General features: G+C 42.0%; 1 protein-coding gene across 2 annotated transcripts in view; it reads right to left on the minus strand.

Annotated features, from left to right (window-relative positions):
• Nucleotides 1–18,214, minus strand: part of DRP2 (dystrophin related protein 2) — a 67,415-nt gene that overhangs the window by 26,517 nt on the left and 22,684 nt on the right. Inside the window, exons 2-3 of one of the 2 annotated variants that reach the window (XM_036440000.2) lie at nt 5,917–6,097; nt 1,904–2,067 (exon numbers count right to left, since the gene is read on the minus strand). In XM_036440000.2, coding sequence (XP_036295893.1) covers nt 1,904–2,067; nt 5,917–6,033 — 281 coding nt within the window. In that variant the 5' untranslated portion in view covers nt 6,034–6,097. Of the gene's footprint in view, nt 1–1,903; nt 2,068–3,119; nt 3,247–5,916; nt 6,098–18,214 lie in introns of those variants that run through there. The other variant, XM_036440001.2, reaches the window with a different exon arrangement.

Raw genomic sequence — 18,214 nt, forward strand, 5'->3', positions numbered from 1 at the left:
ACCCTCCCTCTTACCCACCCACAGAGGCAGCTCCACATGGATTTCACTGTCAAAACCAATGGACAGGAACATGTGTGGGGAGGTATCCCAAATTTAAGTGGTTTAACTTGTTACTTTGTGGACATCAGTTAAATCAGTCACATGCTTAGCATCAGGTTAGAAAAGACAGAATATTGAGCAAGGGCATTAGAGGTGACAGCTGTCTTCTTGCCCTCTTGCCCTAGAAAGTGGTCGACAAACTGCGGCTCTCGAGCCACATGCGGCTCTTTGGACTCTTGAGTGTTCTAACGCCACTTCTTCAAAATAGACTTGCCCAGGCCGAAAACCTACTTCTGTGCGTGGGTCATGAGGTTTCAATTGCACTGTATTTGCGTGCCCACACGTGGTGAGCCACACTCAAGCCAAAGAACCGCATGTGGCTCATGAGCCACAGTTTGCCAACCACTGCCCTAGAGGAACTTAACTCATGCCAACTGCACATCCACAGAGGCTTCTCAGAGCCTGCCCTCTGAGCAGGGAAGGATGCAATAAGTGGGAAGGGCAAGTCAGGGAGTTGAGTATAGGCACTCACATATGCAAGGATGCATACAAATAAAAGAGGCCCAAGGCTCCCAAAAAATGATAGCAACATAGGCTAGAGGTTTAACATATGGCATATTAAAAATGTGTCCTGTATAACCATCTCTGACAGCCTTCCCCCACAAATGAACAATGAGCTGAGGTCCAGGTGGTAGGAAGCTGGAGGCCAGCCTAGGCTGTGTGCAGTCATTGAATCCATTTCCCTTAGCTGGCAACAATAATGAAGGATTGCCTCCCTATTACCTGGGCCAAGCCCTTTCCCTACATTTTTGTTTCCACTAATTCTCAGAGCAACTTTATTAGGTAGGCACTACTATTGCCCAGAGAGGTTAAGTAATTTACCTAAGATCACATAGTTAAGTCACTAGTAGAGTTTTAATTTGAATTTAGTTTTATATGACTTCAAAGCCTGCACTTTTTCAATTTCTCCACACTGTCTCATCTCCACTAAAGCTTACCAGAAACTACAGGTTTGGACTTTGACCATATAGTGTGGAGAAGAAAAGTGTAGGGTGGGGGATACACTAGGGGTAGGGAAAAAAGGGAACAACTGATATAGAAATTGCTTTTTAGCTCTTACTGACTTGTCCTCAGTTTGTGGAGCACTAGGTGGATTAATAATGAGTAAATGGGACTAGAGCAGGAGTGAGGAACATCCGGCCCGAGGGCCATATAAGGCCTTCAAAATAATTTGGTCTGGTCCTGCCAAGGCATTAGGGGTGAGTTAATTAAAGGTTTGACCAAATATAGCAGGCTAATTTTTTAAGTTGATAATTTTGTATGGCCCATAAATAAATATTTAAATAGCCCTTTGCAGAAAAAAAGGTTCCCTACCCATGGAAAAGAGGGATGAAAGAATGGGAGAGAGAGATGAGATCTACCAAGATGGAGAAAAGTTATGCAAAGAGAAAGAGGAGAGAATAATCATATCTTTCAGTGCTTTTAAGTTTAGCAAGCATTTTCATATCTTATTTGAATTCTCATAACAACACTGTGAGGTAGGTAGGACAGGTATTATTCCTCCACCCATTTTTTCCACTTAAAAATAATCCAAATAAATGGAAGCTAAAATTCAGTTAACTCAAACCACTTAGCCAAGGTGACATAGCTACTTAAACCTGAGGCTCAAATTCAAATCTCCTGATTTCTGACCCAGGTTTTTCCTCCAGTGTCAGAGAAGGAAAGGGGAGAGAAGGGGAAAGTTAGGCTAATGAAAGGGCGAGACACAGGCTGAGAGGAGAATGACAGGCTGCAGCGTTAAAAGGAGCCCAACACTGTCCGAGTCAGGTTTCTACGGCCCCTGTTTGTGGGGGACAGGCCTTACCGGAGGTTGTGAGACTTCTTCTTGATTTCATTCCAACACAGATTCATGGCTGATGGTTCCAGGGGTCCAGAGGTACCAACAGACCCATTGAACAGCTTTGTGCTTAGGCAGAAAACCCCAGCACCATCCTGAGGAGGTACAGGGGAGATGGCAGCAGCTCTAACCTGGGCAGAAACACAGACATCCTATGATCCCTGGAGTGTGCCTCACCCTGGTCTGTAGGAAGACAAGGGTGGGACAGGTGTGAACAAGGAAAGATAAAGGCTTGTTCCCAGGTATGTTTGGGGATGAGATAAAGGAAGACTCAGTGGCTCTGTTGATTGCAGGGTCCACTCTTGTTATAGATTGATCACATAATGACTGCTGACTACTACAGTATTACTCTTATGATTGTAAATTCTGCCAGGACTACTGCCCAAGTGTGATCCTGGAAGTCCTTGCATTAGGTAAGAGGTGCTCAGAATTTCCCCAAATGCTGGCAACCACAGAAATAAAGATGAACTGTAAGCTCCTATTTCAGGGTCCCATCGTTTACCCAACCTGTGGAAAAGAAAGCTCGGGGGCTGCCCCTCTCCCTCTTTCCCACTTGCATTTCCCACCATAGTTGGGAAATCTGGATGGAAATCATCCTAAAGAGCATTGTTTACTTCCCATGGAATTGTAAAGGGCTAAAGAAGCATTTTGGATCCTGACCTCCAAACGACTCTGACCAGAGTGGGCAGCTAAGAGGATCAGCCATGGAGCCAGCCAAAATCTTGGGCACTCAAGCCCACAGCCCATCACTTGCTTGCCCTTTGGGGTAATGCAGGGTTTGGATGAATGGGGTTATGCCAAATAGCCCTAAGAAGTTAGCTTCCCCCAGCACAATATCAAGACTGCTCAACCAGGGGGGCAATGGGGATTGAGGAAAGGGGAGTGTGGAGGAGGAAATCTCAGTGTAGCCTCTTCACCCAAGCCCCAGGAAACCCACAGTCTGCCTGTCCACCTGCTTGCCTTCTCTGGGAATAACACAGTCCTGCTTGTGGCTGAGATTGTCTAGTTTCCTTCCCCCCAAGACTTCTTCCCCACACAAGACTCTCCAGGCAATTTAGAAAAACAACCATACCATTAAAACCACAGCTTGCAGCCACATACTAACAGGGAACTGATGGAGCAGCCAGGTTCTGGGGCAAAACTCTTAACTCAGTCACCCTGCATCCCAAAGAGCTGATACTACCTGTGTTGCAGGGACTCTGTTGCAGGATGGAGCAGCTCCATGATTATTCCTCAGCACGAATTCAGACCCAATGCCTGGTGAGCCACAGGCAGTATTGACAGGCTCTGAGTAGGCTCCCACAGAGAGGGCAGGCAGAGTTTTGCCAGGCCAGAGGTGGGAGCTGTCACCCTGTTTGTTTACTGACCCCCCAGGAATCTTGAGGGGGTGGCTATGTAAGGGCTCAGCCGGTGAATCAGAGCTTTGTCTCAAGGGAATTCCGGCTCACTCCCAACTGGGCCCGCCACACCGGGGCCAGGAGGGAACCTCCCAAGCTGCAAGGATGGCAAGAGTGGGACTGGGCATTCCATGGTGCTGAGAAGGGGCATGCAGAGAGCAGTGCCTGCTGACTTATTTTCCTTTGCTGTGGAAGACACAAAGGATTCACTCTGCTTCCAGGCCCATCTCTCTCCTGAGGTGGAGGAAAGTATCAGACCACTTTGGCGACAAACCTCTCTGATAAGCAATTTCCCAAAGACCTGCCAGGAGGATAGGCTTGGAAGTAGCCTTGTCTTTGATGAAGTAAGTGTCAGAGGCAGTGAGAAATATGTGTATCACAACTGGGGACAGAACTGTGGGATAGCAGGATCAGATTGTTGGGCAGCAGAAGATTCATCTGAGCCCACTGTGAAAACATAGGGGTGCTCTGCCCTGCCTTTGGAAGGCAGAGATGGGTGGGAGGAAAGGCATATTCCCTCCACCCCCCAGACATCCAACCACACTCTAAGGCCAGAGGGAAATGGTCTATGAACCTCTGCAGGGGAAGGAAAGGGCAAAATGGCAATGAGCAGCTCTATGTAGGGATCCAGTTCTAGAGAGTCTCTTGTGCCCTGCCCCACTGCTCTGGGCCACTGGCTTGACAAGCAGGGTCCCTTCTGTATGTGGACACCCTCCTTTCCAAGAAGTCTTGCTTGGGGAAAGGTTACATTCCCAAGCTGAACTCCCACCCCTCAGCACTAAGGGAAACACTTCATTTTACCAAAAAGGGTTCTGTTCCCATCCTTATTTATCTCCCACAGAGTCTTCTGGGCTTTCCACAGTCCTACATTGTTTCCATGCTGAGGCCCACCTACAGGAATATTTGGAGCAGCTGCCTGACCCTTTCTGAGAGTCTGGGATGGAGCCATCAGGGGTGGATGTGGGATGGCAATGGATGGTAGGCTAAGCATGGAGAGTGGGTTTTGCTCCAGGTCACAGCTTTTCTTATTCGAGGATAAATGGGCTCAATCCAGTCTTGCAGATTCTCCTGGACTGGGAATGCCCCAGAGTTAGAAATGGTCCCTTGTGACCCAGCCACAATCAACTTCTCCTGGTACTATAGGAAGTGCCTACAATGAGCTGGCTCCACCCATGTTAGCCTTTAATTCCCTCTAACCTTCTTAGTTTCCTAACCCCCTTCTTGGCTCCCTTACTATGTTCCTTCACTCTGTCCTCCCCTCCTAGTTCCCCCTTATACTCACAAGTCCACCTAGCAGAGATAGGCAAACAATAGGTAAATAATGAACAATAATTGTTTTCTTTCCCTATAAATTCCTTCTATAATTGGCCAAGATATTTGCTTCTCACTCCCACCCTCCACACAGTTTTTTGCTCATCTCTTGGAACTTTAAGACAAAGTCAGGGCCATCATGAAGGGAGAGACGTGATTGGACAGAGGTAGGGGAGAAGAGGTGGTTTTACCATTCTGAATCATAAAATGAAGCCCTGTGTCTAGGGGGTGAAGCTTGAAGGGGGCAGACAACAAACAGAGCAAATCTTTTGAAAGGGCCCAGGCTTTTCAATCCTTTGATATTATGAAATTCCCCACTCTGGGGAAGAGGTAGGTGCACTGAGGAACTCTAAGTTGACACTGACTTTAAAAACATGGTAGATGTAGCACTTTCTCTCTAGCTAGATGTAGAGAAAATAGCTCAGGAGAACCTTGAACTTATGCCTCTCTGGACTTTGACTCTCCCTCACTATTCTCCCCCCAAAAGGGCTCCCAAACACTTACATTCTCCATTTCTATCACCTTTCTCTCTTTCTTCACCCTGTATATTCATCTGCTGTCTGTACTCCCATAAATGTTTGAGCACAACAGCCATAGTATTTTCTTACACCCCCTTGGCCTCTGGACCCCAAAGCACTGTAGGGCAAGACAAAATATGCTTATGCTTCTCCCTTGTCAATTCAATTTCCCCATGGCCTCCCTGGCTTCTCTCTTCAGGATTACTGCCTCTCACAAATTGTGTGCCTACCTACCAACATACATAAGCAGGCACACACAGTACCACAACTATACTCCTAGGGGAGGAAAGAGGAGAGGCATGTATCAGGCACAGGGGAGTTTTAGTAGGGCTGAGCCAGGAGCTTCAAGTAAGGCTAGGTCTTGAGAGGAGCAAATGGATGGAGGTTCAGAATATGAAGTATGCCACAGAGAAGCCAAGGCAAAGGAAGGTCCTGCCTTGTCCTAGGCTGTGCCCTGTAGGAATATGGTCTTCTGGAACATTCCATGTTAATCACAGTTAACATGGAACCAGCCCCCTCAGCCATTGTGGGCTTTGACTTGCCTTGCCCAATACATTTCCATGCCACATATCCCCCCTTTCCCCCGATAAAATGCCTCACGAATGACAAGGGATAGGCCAGAAGGAGGCCATGTGCTTTCATGTATATGAAGAGTTCCCCTGAGCTTCAGGAAGCATGAACACCCAACAAGAACACATACAGATACTGTGTTCACTTTTTCTCCACAGTCTTCCTTTTGCTAGTGGCTTCTTACCTGAAGCTGGGGGCAGGTGCTTCGGAGGCTGCTGCTATGATGGAAATGGTCAGTAGCTGGCCACTCATGACATCGTGGGAAGGTGTAAGGGCATCCCTGCATGACCATAGGTTGCATCAGAACCAAGGCTCATGGGGGAATGGTAAGGATGGGCAGTGCACCAACCATTGAGCATAAGCACCTGGAAGAATAACAGGGAAGATTTAGTCAAGACCTAGAAAATCCCCATCAATCCATCAACCCAGCACTTACCCAGAAGTGCTTCCATCAGTTGTATTAATGAGTTGTCAAAGCTTACTGACCTACCCAATAGTTTTCCAAGGTAACCATGTATCATAAAAGACTTTGTCTAATTATTGATCAAAGAAGTACTTATTGTTTATCCATTATGCTTTGTGCTAGAAACACAAAGATGATTTCCTGTCTGACATCTCACGGCCTAGGGATGGGGATAGGGTAGGGGGAAGCCATGTAAGCTGATAATTATAATAAAACGTTTATGTGGCAAATGCTATAATTAAAGTTTGTCCAGAAGGCTAGGAGAGAACACAGTGGAAAACAATTAATTCTATCTAAGAACTTGCAAAGATTTCAGAAAGAAAAGCCCAGAGTGAGCAGAAGGAAGGAGATAATGAAGATCAGAGCAGAAATAAATGAGATAAAGACAAAAAATACAAAAGATCAATGAAACAAGGAGCTGGTTCTTTGAAAGGATAAACAAGATTGATGAACCTCTAGCCAGGCTCACCAAGTAGCAAAGAGAGAGGACTCAAACAAAATCAGAAATGAAAGAGGTGAAATAACAACAGACCCCAACGAAATACAAAGGACTGTTAAAAAATACTGTGAACAAAACTATTCCAACAAACTGGACAACCTGGAGGAAATAGACATATTCCTAGAAAAAATACAACCTGCCAAAACTCAATCAGGAAGAATCTAAACAACTCAATAGGCCAATAACTATGGAAGAAATTGAAGCAGTCATCAAAAAGCTTCCAGCAAACAAAACCCGGGGCCAGATGGCTTCACAGGGAAGTTTTACCAAACATTCAAGGAAGAACTGAAACCTATCTTCGTCAGACTATTCAAAAATATTCAAGAGGAAAGAACACTTCCAAGCTCCTTCTATGAAGCCAGCATCACTCTAATACCAAAACAAGATGAAGATAACACAATGAAAGAGAATTACAGACCAATATCCCTCATGAATATAGATGCCAAACTCCTCAACAAAATTCTAGCAAATCAGATCCAGCAGTACATCAGAAAGTTCAGATCAGACTGTCAGACCTGAGAGGGAGGGTAGGAGAGGGTGGGGATAAAGGAGAGAGGTCAACCAAAGGACTTGTGTGCATTCATATGAGCCTAACCAGTGGTCAAGGACAACAGAGGGTGGAGGCATGCATGGGGAGGGGTTTCAGATGTGACTGAGGGGATGAGGACAAATATGTGATACCTTAATCAATAAGGAAATTTAAACAAAAAAGAAAAAAGAAAGTTCATACACCATGACCAAGTAGAATTTCTCCCAGGAATGCAAGAAGGTACAATATCTGCAAATCAATAAATGTAATTCATCACATAAATAAATTGAGAGATAAATATCACATAGTCATATCAATTAATGCAGAAAAAGCATTTGACAAAATCCAGCACACTTTCTTGATAAAAATTCTCAGCAAGGTGGGAATAGAAGGATCATACCACAACATAATAAAAGCTATATATGACAAACCCACAGCCAACATCATACTCAATGGGCAAAAACTAAAATCATTTACCCTAAGAACAGGAACAAGACAGAGATGCCCACTCTCACCACTCGTGTTCGACATAGTATTGGAAATACTAGCTATTGAAATCAGACAACAAGGAGAAATAAAAGGAAAGAAGAAGTAAAACCGTTCTTATTTGAAGATGTCATGATACTGTACATAGAAAACCCTAATGAATCCATAAAAAAACTATTAGACTTAATAAATGAATTCAGCAATGTAGAAGGATACAAAATTAACACCAAGAAATCTATGAATTTACAGAAAGAGAGACTAAAAAAGCAATCCCATTTACCATCACAACCAAAAAAATTAAGATACCTAGGAATAAACTTAACTAAGGAGGTAAAAGACCTATACGTGGAAAACTACAAGACACTGAAAAAAAGATATAGAAGAAGACATAAACAGATGGAAGAACATACCATGTTCATGGATTGGTAGAATCAACATCACTAAAATGTCTATACTACCCAAAGCAATCTACAGATTCAATGCAATCCCCATTAAAATACCAACAGCATATTTCACAGACCTAGAAAGAATTCTCCAAAAATTCATCTGGAATAAAAAAAGATCCCGAATAGCTACAGAAATCCTGAAAAAGAAGAACAAAGAAGGTGGGATCTCAATATCAGATATCAATCTGTATTATAAAGCCACTGTTCTCAAAATAGCCTGATACTGGCACAAGAATGGACATATATTGGGTCGGCAAGTAAGTAATTGCTGGTTTCACACATATATGGCTTCAGTTGAATTTTTAGGTTTGCAGACGTAGTACAAATGTAAAACACATTTTGTTATTTGATAGTTGGCTATTCAGCTGTTAATCAGTAAAAAAAGTTTTTTGATCTGTTTTGTAGTTTTCGTTTGGCGTTCGTTGAAAAATGGAAAATCAAAAGGAACATTTTCGTCATATTTTGCTTTTTTATTTCCGCAAAGGGAAAAACGCATCGCAAGCTCATAAAAAGTTATGTGCTGTTTATGGTGACGAAGCCTTAAAAGAACGGCAGTGTCAAAATTGGTTTGCCAAATTTCGTTCTGGTGATTTTTCACTCAAAGATGAAAAACGCTCTGGTCGTCCAGTTGAAGTTGATGAAGCCCTAATCAAAGCAATAATCAATTTGGACTGTCACAGTACAACACGTGAGATTGCAGAGAAGCTTCATGTATCACATACATGCATTGAAAATCACTTAAAACAACTTGGCTATGTTCAAAAACTCGATACATGGGTTCCTCGCGAACTGAAAGAATCAGAGTTAACGCAACACATTAGCAGCTGCGATTTGCTAAAGAAACGTAATGAAAATGGTCCATTTTTAAAACGACTGATAACTGGCGATGAAAAATGGGTTGTTTACAACAATATCAAGCAGAAAAGATCGTGGAGCAGGCCAGGTGAACCAACTCAAACAACATCAAAAGCTGATATTCATCAAAAGAAGGTTTTGTTATCAGTTTGGTGGGATTACAAAGGAATTGTCTACTTTGAACTCTTACCACCCAACCGAACGATCAATTCTGATGTCTACATTGAACAACTAACGAAATTAAACAATGCAGTTGAAGAAAAGCGGCCCGAATTGACAAATCGAAAAGGTGTTGTATTCCATCATGACAATGCAAGGCCACACACATCTTTGGTCACTTGGCAAAAATTAATGGAGCTTGGTTGGGATGTTTTGCCACATCCACCATATAGTCCTGACCTTGCACCATCTGATTACTTTTTGTTTCGATCTTTACAAAACTCCTTGAATGGTAAAAATTTCAATAATGATGATGATGTCAAATCGTACCTGATTCAGTTTTTTGCTAATAAAAACCAGAAGTTTTTTGAACGTGGGATTATGATGCTGCCTGAAAGATGGCAAGAGGTCATTGATCAAAATGGGCAATACATTACAGAATAAAGTTATTTAGTTCCATGAAAAAATTGTCTTTGATTTTCTTTAAAAAATCCGCAATTACTTAGCTGCCGACCCAATAGATCAATGGAATAGAATAGAGAACCAGAAATCAACCAAAACCATTATGCTCAATTAATATTTGACAAAGGAGGCATGAACATGCAATGGAGTCAAGATAGTCTCTTCAATAAATGGTGTTGGGAAATTGGACAGATACATGCAAAAAATGAAACTAGACCACCAATTTACACCATACACAAAAATAAACTCAAAGTTAATAAAGGACTTAAACATAAGATGGGAAACCATCAAAATACTAGAGGACTCCTCTGACAGCAAAATCTCAGACATATGCCAAAGCAATTTCTTCACTGATACTGCTCACAGGGCAATGGAAACCAAAGAGAAAATAAACAAATGGACTACATCAAAATAAAAAGAAAATGCACAGCAAAAGAAACCACCAACAGAACAACAAGAAAGCTCACTGCATGATAACATATTTGCCATTGTTATCACTGATAAGGGTTTAATATCCAACATTTATAGGGAACTCATACAACCTAATAAAAGGAAGATAACCCAACAAAAAATGAGTAATGAACCTAAATAGATACTTTTCAAAAAAAAAAATAAAAAAAAAATAGGAAGGCCAAGAGGCATATGAAAACATGCACAAAGTCACTAATCATCTGAGAGATGCAAATCAAAACAACAATGAGATACCATCCCACACCTGTCAGAATGGCTATCATCAACAGATCAACAAACAACAAGTGCCAGCGAAGACGTGGAGAAAAGGAACCATCATGCACTGCTGGTGGGAATGCAGACTGGTGCAGCCACTGTGAAGAACATTATAGAGTTTCCTAAAAAACTAAAAATGGAACTCCCATTTGACCCAGTGATCCCACTTCTAGGACTATCCCAAAAAGTTAGAAACACCAATCAGAAAGGATATGTGCACCCTATGTTCATAGCAGCACAATTCACCATAGCTAAGATTTGGTAATAGCCTAAGTGCCCATCAGCAGATGAGTGGATTAGAAAACTACGGTACATCTACACAATGGAATACTACGCTGCAATAAAAAAGAAGGAATTCTTACTATTTGCAGCAGCATGGATGGAACTGGAGAGCATTATGATAAGTGAAATAAGCCAGTCAGAGAAAGATAAGAATCATATAATGTCACTCATTTATGGAATATAATGAACAACATAAACTGATGAACAAAAAAAGATCCAGAGACAGAGAAGCATCAATCAGACCGTCAAACCTCAGAGGGAAGGTAAGGGAGGGTGGGGGTAAGAGGGAGAGATCAACCAAAGGACTTGTATGCCTGCATATAAGCCTAACCAATGGACACAGACAACAGGGGGGTAATGGCATGAGTGGGGGGGGGGGTGGGGAGGTAATGGGGGAATAAGGACACATATGTAATACCTTAATCAATAAAGAAATTTTAAAAATATTTCAGAGAGACTGTGTTTGAGAGGAATCTTTCCTTAAAATATATTTGTAGCCCTACTCAGTGTGGCCCAGTGGACAGACTGTCAGCCTACAGACTGAAGGGTCCCAGGTTCAATTCCAGTCAAGGTCATATACCTAGATTGCCTTTCTAGCCTGGACCCTGGTTGGGGCATATGCAGGAGACAACCAATCAATGTACTTCTCTTTGTCTTTCCCTATCTCTTCCACTCTCTCTAAACAATCAATGGAAAAATATCCTCACATGAGGATTAAATAAATAAATAAATAAATAATATTTTTATTGATTATATTGGGGTGACACTGGTTAATCAAATTATATAGGTTTCATGGGTACAATTCTATAATATATCACCTGTATATTGTATTGTGTGTTCACCACTCCAAATTGTTTTCTTCCATCAGCATTAATTTCCCTCCCCCTCTCTTACCTCTCCCCATCCCCGTTTCTCTCTGGTAATTACCATACTGTTATCTGTGTCTATGCATTTTTTCTTTTCTTAATCCCTTCACCTTTTTCACCCAGCTCCCCGACCCCCCTCCCCTCTAACAGCTGTCATTATTTCTTCTTTGAGTGTGCTTCTATTTTGTTTGTTTGTTTATTTGATTCTGTACATTTCCCAAATAAGTGAAATCATGGGGCTTGCCTTTCTCTGCCTGGCTTATTTCACTTAGCATAATACTTTCCATGTCCATCCATGAGGTGAGTCTTGAAGGATGAGTAGATGTTTGCCTTTTCAGAGAAGGGAAGAAAGGGAGAAGGGCAGGCTCACCAGAGGGATCTATGCAAAAAATCTTAGTATGTTCAAAGTATAATTATAATTATAAAGTTTAGTATGGCTAGAGTTAGGAGGTACAGAGATGGAAAAGACATGGTGCCTGCCCCATGAGGAGTTCATATACAGAAAGAACAGATGTGGGGAACATCAGGCCATAAAGTGTTACTTGCATTAATAATAGAAGTATTAAAAAATCTGATATAATAATAATAATAATAATAATAATAATAATAATAATATTGATGGGATGGAATGAAGGGATAGATGAGGTGAATTCTACTTGGTCAGGTCAGGAACAGTCTCTCCTAGAGGAAATATACTTGAGGTGAAACACGAAATAGAGGTTGAATTGCCAGTATAGAGAGAAGAAAAAACAAAAAGAACATCCTAAACAGCATGAAAATAAAATGTATGATGTGATCAGAATACAAGGCAGGTGCCTTATGGAAAGTAGCAGATGAGGTTGAAAAATGAGGCTGTGGCCAGATTGGGCCGTGCCTTGAATGACAAGCAGAGGTTTCTAGGCTTTGTCTTGTAGACAACAGGGAGGCACTGAAGACTTTGAGCCAGGGAATGACATGACCAAATTTGCATTTTAGAAAGAGCCTCTGGCTGCCTTATGAAGTGATTCTCCCAGGGAAAGAACTAATTGAGAAGCTGTTACAATAGGCAGGCAGTTATGGTAAGGATGAAACAGACAGCAAGGCTTTGAGATATACTGAAGAGGTTAAATACATTGGGCTCTGTGATCAATTGCATGTAAAGTGAAGGGCAAGGGAAGTGAAGGAAACAAAGGTTTCTAATTTGGGAGCTGGGTGGATAATGTTGAGAAGGGAAAGAAGGAGCAAATTTGGTGTGGTAGGGGGTGAGAGCAGTGTTCCATAATAAGCTATGGTTGAGACACAGTCATCTTTATATGTTAATCATTAAGCTTAGAAAAGGAAGATATGAGTGAAAAAATTAGATGTTTAAACCAATTGACAGCTTAGTGACTATACACCAATGTTTGCAAATGATAAAAGTGCTGGGCAAAGACATGCAAACCCTGATCCAAAGGGCAGGAAGTAAGCATCTTTAATTCCTGATGTTGATGATTTAATAACCATCATTTTTTAGTCTCTAATTCAATGGCACCCAACATTTTAGGTTTAAAAAAAAAAGTGTCCCTTTTTAAGATTAAAAAAAAAATTGCACTTCACCTCTAATAGTAGCTCTATTTTTAGTACATACAGAGTGAGAAAAACACTTATCTATTTTTTAAATGATAGCATTATTATTATTCCTCACCCAAGGATATTTTTCCATTGATTTTTTTAGAGAGTGGGGAAGGAAGGGAGAGGAGGGGGAGAGAGATAAACATTGGCACAAGAGAGACACATAAATTGGTTGCTTCCTATACATGTCGCAAGAGGGACCAGGGACAAACCTGCAACCAAGATACATGCTCTTGTACAGGAATTGAACCTGAGACCTTTTGGTCTGTGGGCTGATGCTCTAACTACTGAACACTGGCCAGGGCAACACTTATTCATTCAAAGATCTGTAGACTTTGTGCATTAAATACCCTTCCCTTCACTCAGGGGTCTATGGTCCAAACATTGGGAATTACTACAGATCATGAAGGTGAAAATATTTATGGATAATTTCTTGTAGTCAAATTCCTTAGATATTACACAGCTACATAGCTCCTCATCTGCAAAAAGATTCCCCAAAGAATAGTTTAAAAGGTGGCTCCCCTCTGATCCAACATCAACATAAAAGAATCAGTACCTCAGGTAAAATTGAAGTATTGCTAGGAATGTATTACAAGAATGAAACTACAAAAAAGGCTTGTTTTCAGACCTCTTTTTATAATAAGATTTTCATTTTTGCCAATTACACGAGTAGTGCATGTTTTGCATAGAAAAACTGGAAAACACAAAAATTATAAGGATGCAAATAAAACTAATCTATAATAAATACTACCATCCAGAAATAACCATTACTAGCAGGTATGAAGCCTTACATAGTTTTACTATGAAAAATACATACAGGGGAGAAACCAAGATGGCAGCATAGGTAAACACCTATACTGCTGCCTCACACAACAATTTCAAAACTGCAACTGGAAGACAGAATGGACATTGTCCAGAACCACCAGAAAGCTGGCTGAGTGGAATCTCTACAACTTGAAGGAAAGAGAAAAAGGACACTGAGATCCAGAGGAGCTGTGGAGGACAGAGGTATGGAGACCCATGCAGGGGAAAGGGTGGGCAGCTGTATACATGGCTGGCTTACTCATGGCACTCAGAGAGGGCGGACAGCAAGCACGCAGCTAGCTTTCTCATTCGGGAGGGAAACAAAACCCCCTGACTGCACTGAAATCCAGTTCAGGGTGAGACTTAGAGTACCCAGACTCATTCAGGGAGAAACTGGACTGTCTGGCAGTGGGCAAAACTCAGGGCAGTCTTCTCTCAGAGCTGTGTGCAGCCATTGCTGCAGGACACTGAGACACAGGGGCCTCGTAGGGCAGGGCCGACAGGAAACCAAGTCTGTCTGCTCTACCCTGAGACTCCACCCCATCCAAGCTGAGCACAGAAGCTCTCCCAGAGGAGACACAGCTGATCCTCACAGCCAATTGGCCTGGAGGTCAACTCCCCCCAGTGATACTAACAACAATCTAGGCTTAACTACAACAAGGCTGTATACGCAGTACACAAAGGGGAGCACCAAGAGTCACCACCTCAGGTAACTGGGGAGGCTGAGCCACTGGGCCCTGCTAGGACATCTAGCATACAAAGGCACTCCATCAACTCAGGGAAGCAGGCAAAATGCAGAAACAAAGAGGCAGGCCACAAATGAAGAAAATGGAGGAAAGTAAATGACTGGATATAGAGTTAAAAACCACAGTTACAAGGTTTTTCAAGTATTTCCTAGAAAAGGCCAATAAACTTAACGAGACCCTAGAATAGGGGTGTCGAACTCAATCAGAGAAGGGGCCAAAATCTAAAATCCAGCCTAAATCGCTGGCCGAATGATTTACTGAACAGTCATAAACTGTCATTGTGATGGAAACGCAGCAGAGTGCAGTGATGACAGAGCGGTGCGGGCCACATTGCAAGGCCTGGCGGGACGGATTTGGCCCGAGGGCCTTGTGTTTGACACATGTGCCCTAGAAGATATGAAAAAGGATCAACTAGAAATTAAGCATACACTGACTGAAATAAAAAAATATATATATTATACAGAAACCTAAAAACAGACTAGAGGATTGCAAGAACCAAGTTAAAGATTTGAAATACGAAGAAGCAAAAAACACTCAACAGGAAAAGCAAAATGAAAAAAGAATTAAAAAGTTGAAGATAGTGTAACAAGCCTCTGGGACAACTTCAAGCATACCAACATCAGAAATATGGGGGTCCCAGAAGAAGAGAGAGAGCAAGATACTGAAAACCTATTTGAAGAAATAGTGACTGAAAACTTCCCTCAACTGTTAAAAGAAATAGACTTTCAAGTCCAGGAAGTGCACATAACCCCAAACAAAAGAAATCCAAAAAAGGACCACACCAAGACACAACATAATTAAAATGCCAAGAGCAAAAGACAAAGAGAGAATCTTAAAAGCAGCAAGAGAAAAACAGGGAGTACATACAAGGGAGTATCCATACGATTGTCAGCTGGTTTCTCAACAGAAACTATGCAGGCTAGACAAGAGTGGCAAGAAATATTCAAAGTGATGAATAGCAAGAACCTACAATCAAGATTATTCTACCCAGAAAAGCTATCATTCAGAATTGAAGGTCAGATAAAGAGCTTCACAGATAAGAAAAAGCTAAAGGAGTTCATCACCACCAAACCAGTATTACATGAAATGCTGAAAGGTATTCTTTAAGAAGAGGAAGAAGAAAAAGATAAAGATAAAAATTATGGACAACAACATGACAACAAATACATATCTAATGTGTTTCCCTGAAAATAAAATATCCTCTGAAAATAAGACCTACTTACATGTTTCCTTCTGAGTGAAATATAAGGCATCCTCCCAAAAATAAGGCCCCCCATAGGCTCTGTCTCAGAATGAAAATTAATTTACCGTAAACTGGTCACTAGGGCCGCTCCAACTGGCCTCTAGCAACCAGTGACGTTACGCGGAGTCCTGACGTCACTGCTGTGTGGAGGCGGAGCGGAGGTTGGAGTGAGCGGTGAGCGCGGGGCAGGAGAGAGGAGGAGACTTTCACAGATGCATGTAGAAGAACAGGAGGATTAGATCGGAAGGGACGCTGCAAAAGTGGTGAGTGCTGGTCTGTCTCTGGTGACACTACCTGATGCTCACGGCTGCCCTCATGATGACTGAAGGTTCTCAGTCAGTGGCAGACCCTGCTCCAGCCCAGATCCAGGCCCCAGCAAGCCCAGTGACGGTCCCCAGGCAGGACTCAAGGGGTAAATGTCTGATAAAGGGGTAGGGGGGATGTCTGGTGAAGGTGTTCAGTGGCACAGGGGTGGGGGGAGGGGGATCACTTAAAATGACACAGGAGGATCAGAGGGGGCAATCAAAATGACATAGGAGGATCAAAAGGGGTTGCTAAAATGGTAATCCCCCCTCTGATTCTCCTGTGCCATTTTGATTCCCCCCTCTGACCCCCCTGTGTCATTTTAAGTGATCCCTCTCCCCCCACCTTGATATCCCAATTCCTTTTTTTTACCCCTAGAAATGAGAGCAAAAAGAAAAAGCTACTCTGTGGAGTACAAGAAAGGAATTGTGGAAGATTCTCGAGGCCAAAATCTTACTGCTTTCTGCAAAGATATGTTGAGTATCCGATTGGTCTGAAAATGGTGAGCAGAGTATGGTAACCTCATTGAACAAGTGCACAAGGGAAATGCTAAAAAGCACAAGTATGGATCAGGTCGGCAACGATTATTTTCTGAGCTGGAAGACCTGATCTGTGAATGGGTTGTTGACAAGACAGCAAAGGCTTTGGTTGTGAATAGGGCTCAGATTCAAGAATTTGCCCTTGCAATGGCACCACAGTTTGACATAGCCTCCGAAGACTTCAAAGCATCACAACACTGGCTGGATAATTTCCTTCAGTGAAGTGAACTGTCTTTAAGAAGATCTACCAGTACAGCATTGTTTAGGTTGGAAGATACTCAATTTATTAAGCGAGCACTTGCATTCAAGTCCTTTATTGATGATGCTGACTTCTCTAAATACAATCTTTCCAACATGATTGCTATAGATGAAACTGCAGTGTTTATGGGCCAATCATTTCAAACAACAATTGAACAGCGGGGTGCCTCCTTAGTGTACATTCCCTCCACTGCTTACGAAAGTGCATGTGTTTCCTGTATTTAGGCAATTCCTCTGGATGGCACTAAAATCCCACCTTTAATCATTTCTAAGGGCAAGAGGAAAAGATTGAATGTGTTTTGGGCATTTTTATTCTTGAAACTGAAAAAGCCTGGGCCACACAAGGAGTTATAAGGAAGTGGGTCGATTTAATGCTGCTGCTTGTTATGCGAGGGAGCCAAAGAGGTCTGCTAGTCTGGGATGCAGCCAGCATTCACCACGCTAAAGATATGAAAACATTTCTTCACGAAAGAAAAATAAATCAGATAATGATTTCCACAGGAATGACGGCCTATCTCCAGACTCTTGATATTGCAATAAGCAAGCCATTCAAAGACAATTTGCTCATGGAAATTAATGACTACATTGAAAATAGAATGGAGAGAAATCAGTGTGGAAACTTTGTGAAACCTAAACTGCAAGAAGTTGTGACTTGGGTGAAGAATTCATGGGAGAAAATCACTGACAGTTGCATTGCAAATGTACTGCGAGCAGGCTACCTTGACAAGAAGTACTCATTTAAAGACAGTGCTATTGCTAAACATGAGAGATTTGGTCCACTGATTCTGAAAGAAATGGAGTCACAAGAAATTCACCAGGAAATTCAGAAATTGGATTGTTATCGTGATGTTCCAGAAGATGATGACATGATTGTCATTGAATAAATGAGTAAATTCTTGATACTGTAGGATTCACAGTTTGTCTGGTCTGTGTTGACAACTACAGTACTACCATACCGTATACAGGTAATAAATTTCCTTTATTTTCATTTAACAATAAATGTGTACCGTATTCTTCTTCATGGAAAAATAAGACATCCCCTGAAAATAAGACCTAGCACATCTTTGGCAGCAAAAAATTAATATAAGACACTGTCTTATTTTCAGGGAAACAGGGTATCAACAAGTGAATCTAAAAACCAAGGGAATAAAAAATCTGATGAACAGTATTAACTGGTGAATATAATAGAATCAGGAACATAGAAAGGGAGTGGACTGACAATTTTG

Source organism: Pipistrellus kuhlii, unplaced genomic scaffold (assembly GCF_014108245.1).
Source record: "Pipistrellus kuhlii isolate mPipKuh1 unplaced genomic scaffold, mPipKuh1.p scaffold_m20_p_16, whole genome shotgun sequence".
NCBI lineage: Eukaryota > Metazoa > Chordata > Mammalia > Chiroptera > Vespertilionidae > Pipistrellus > Pipistrellus kuhlii.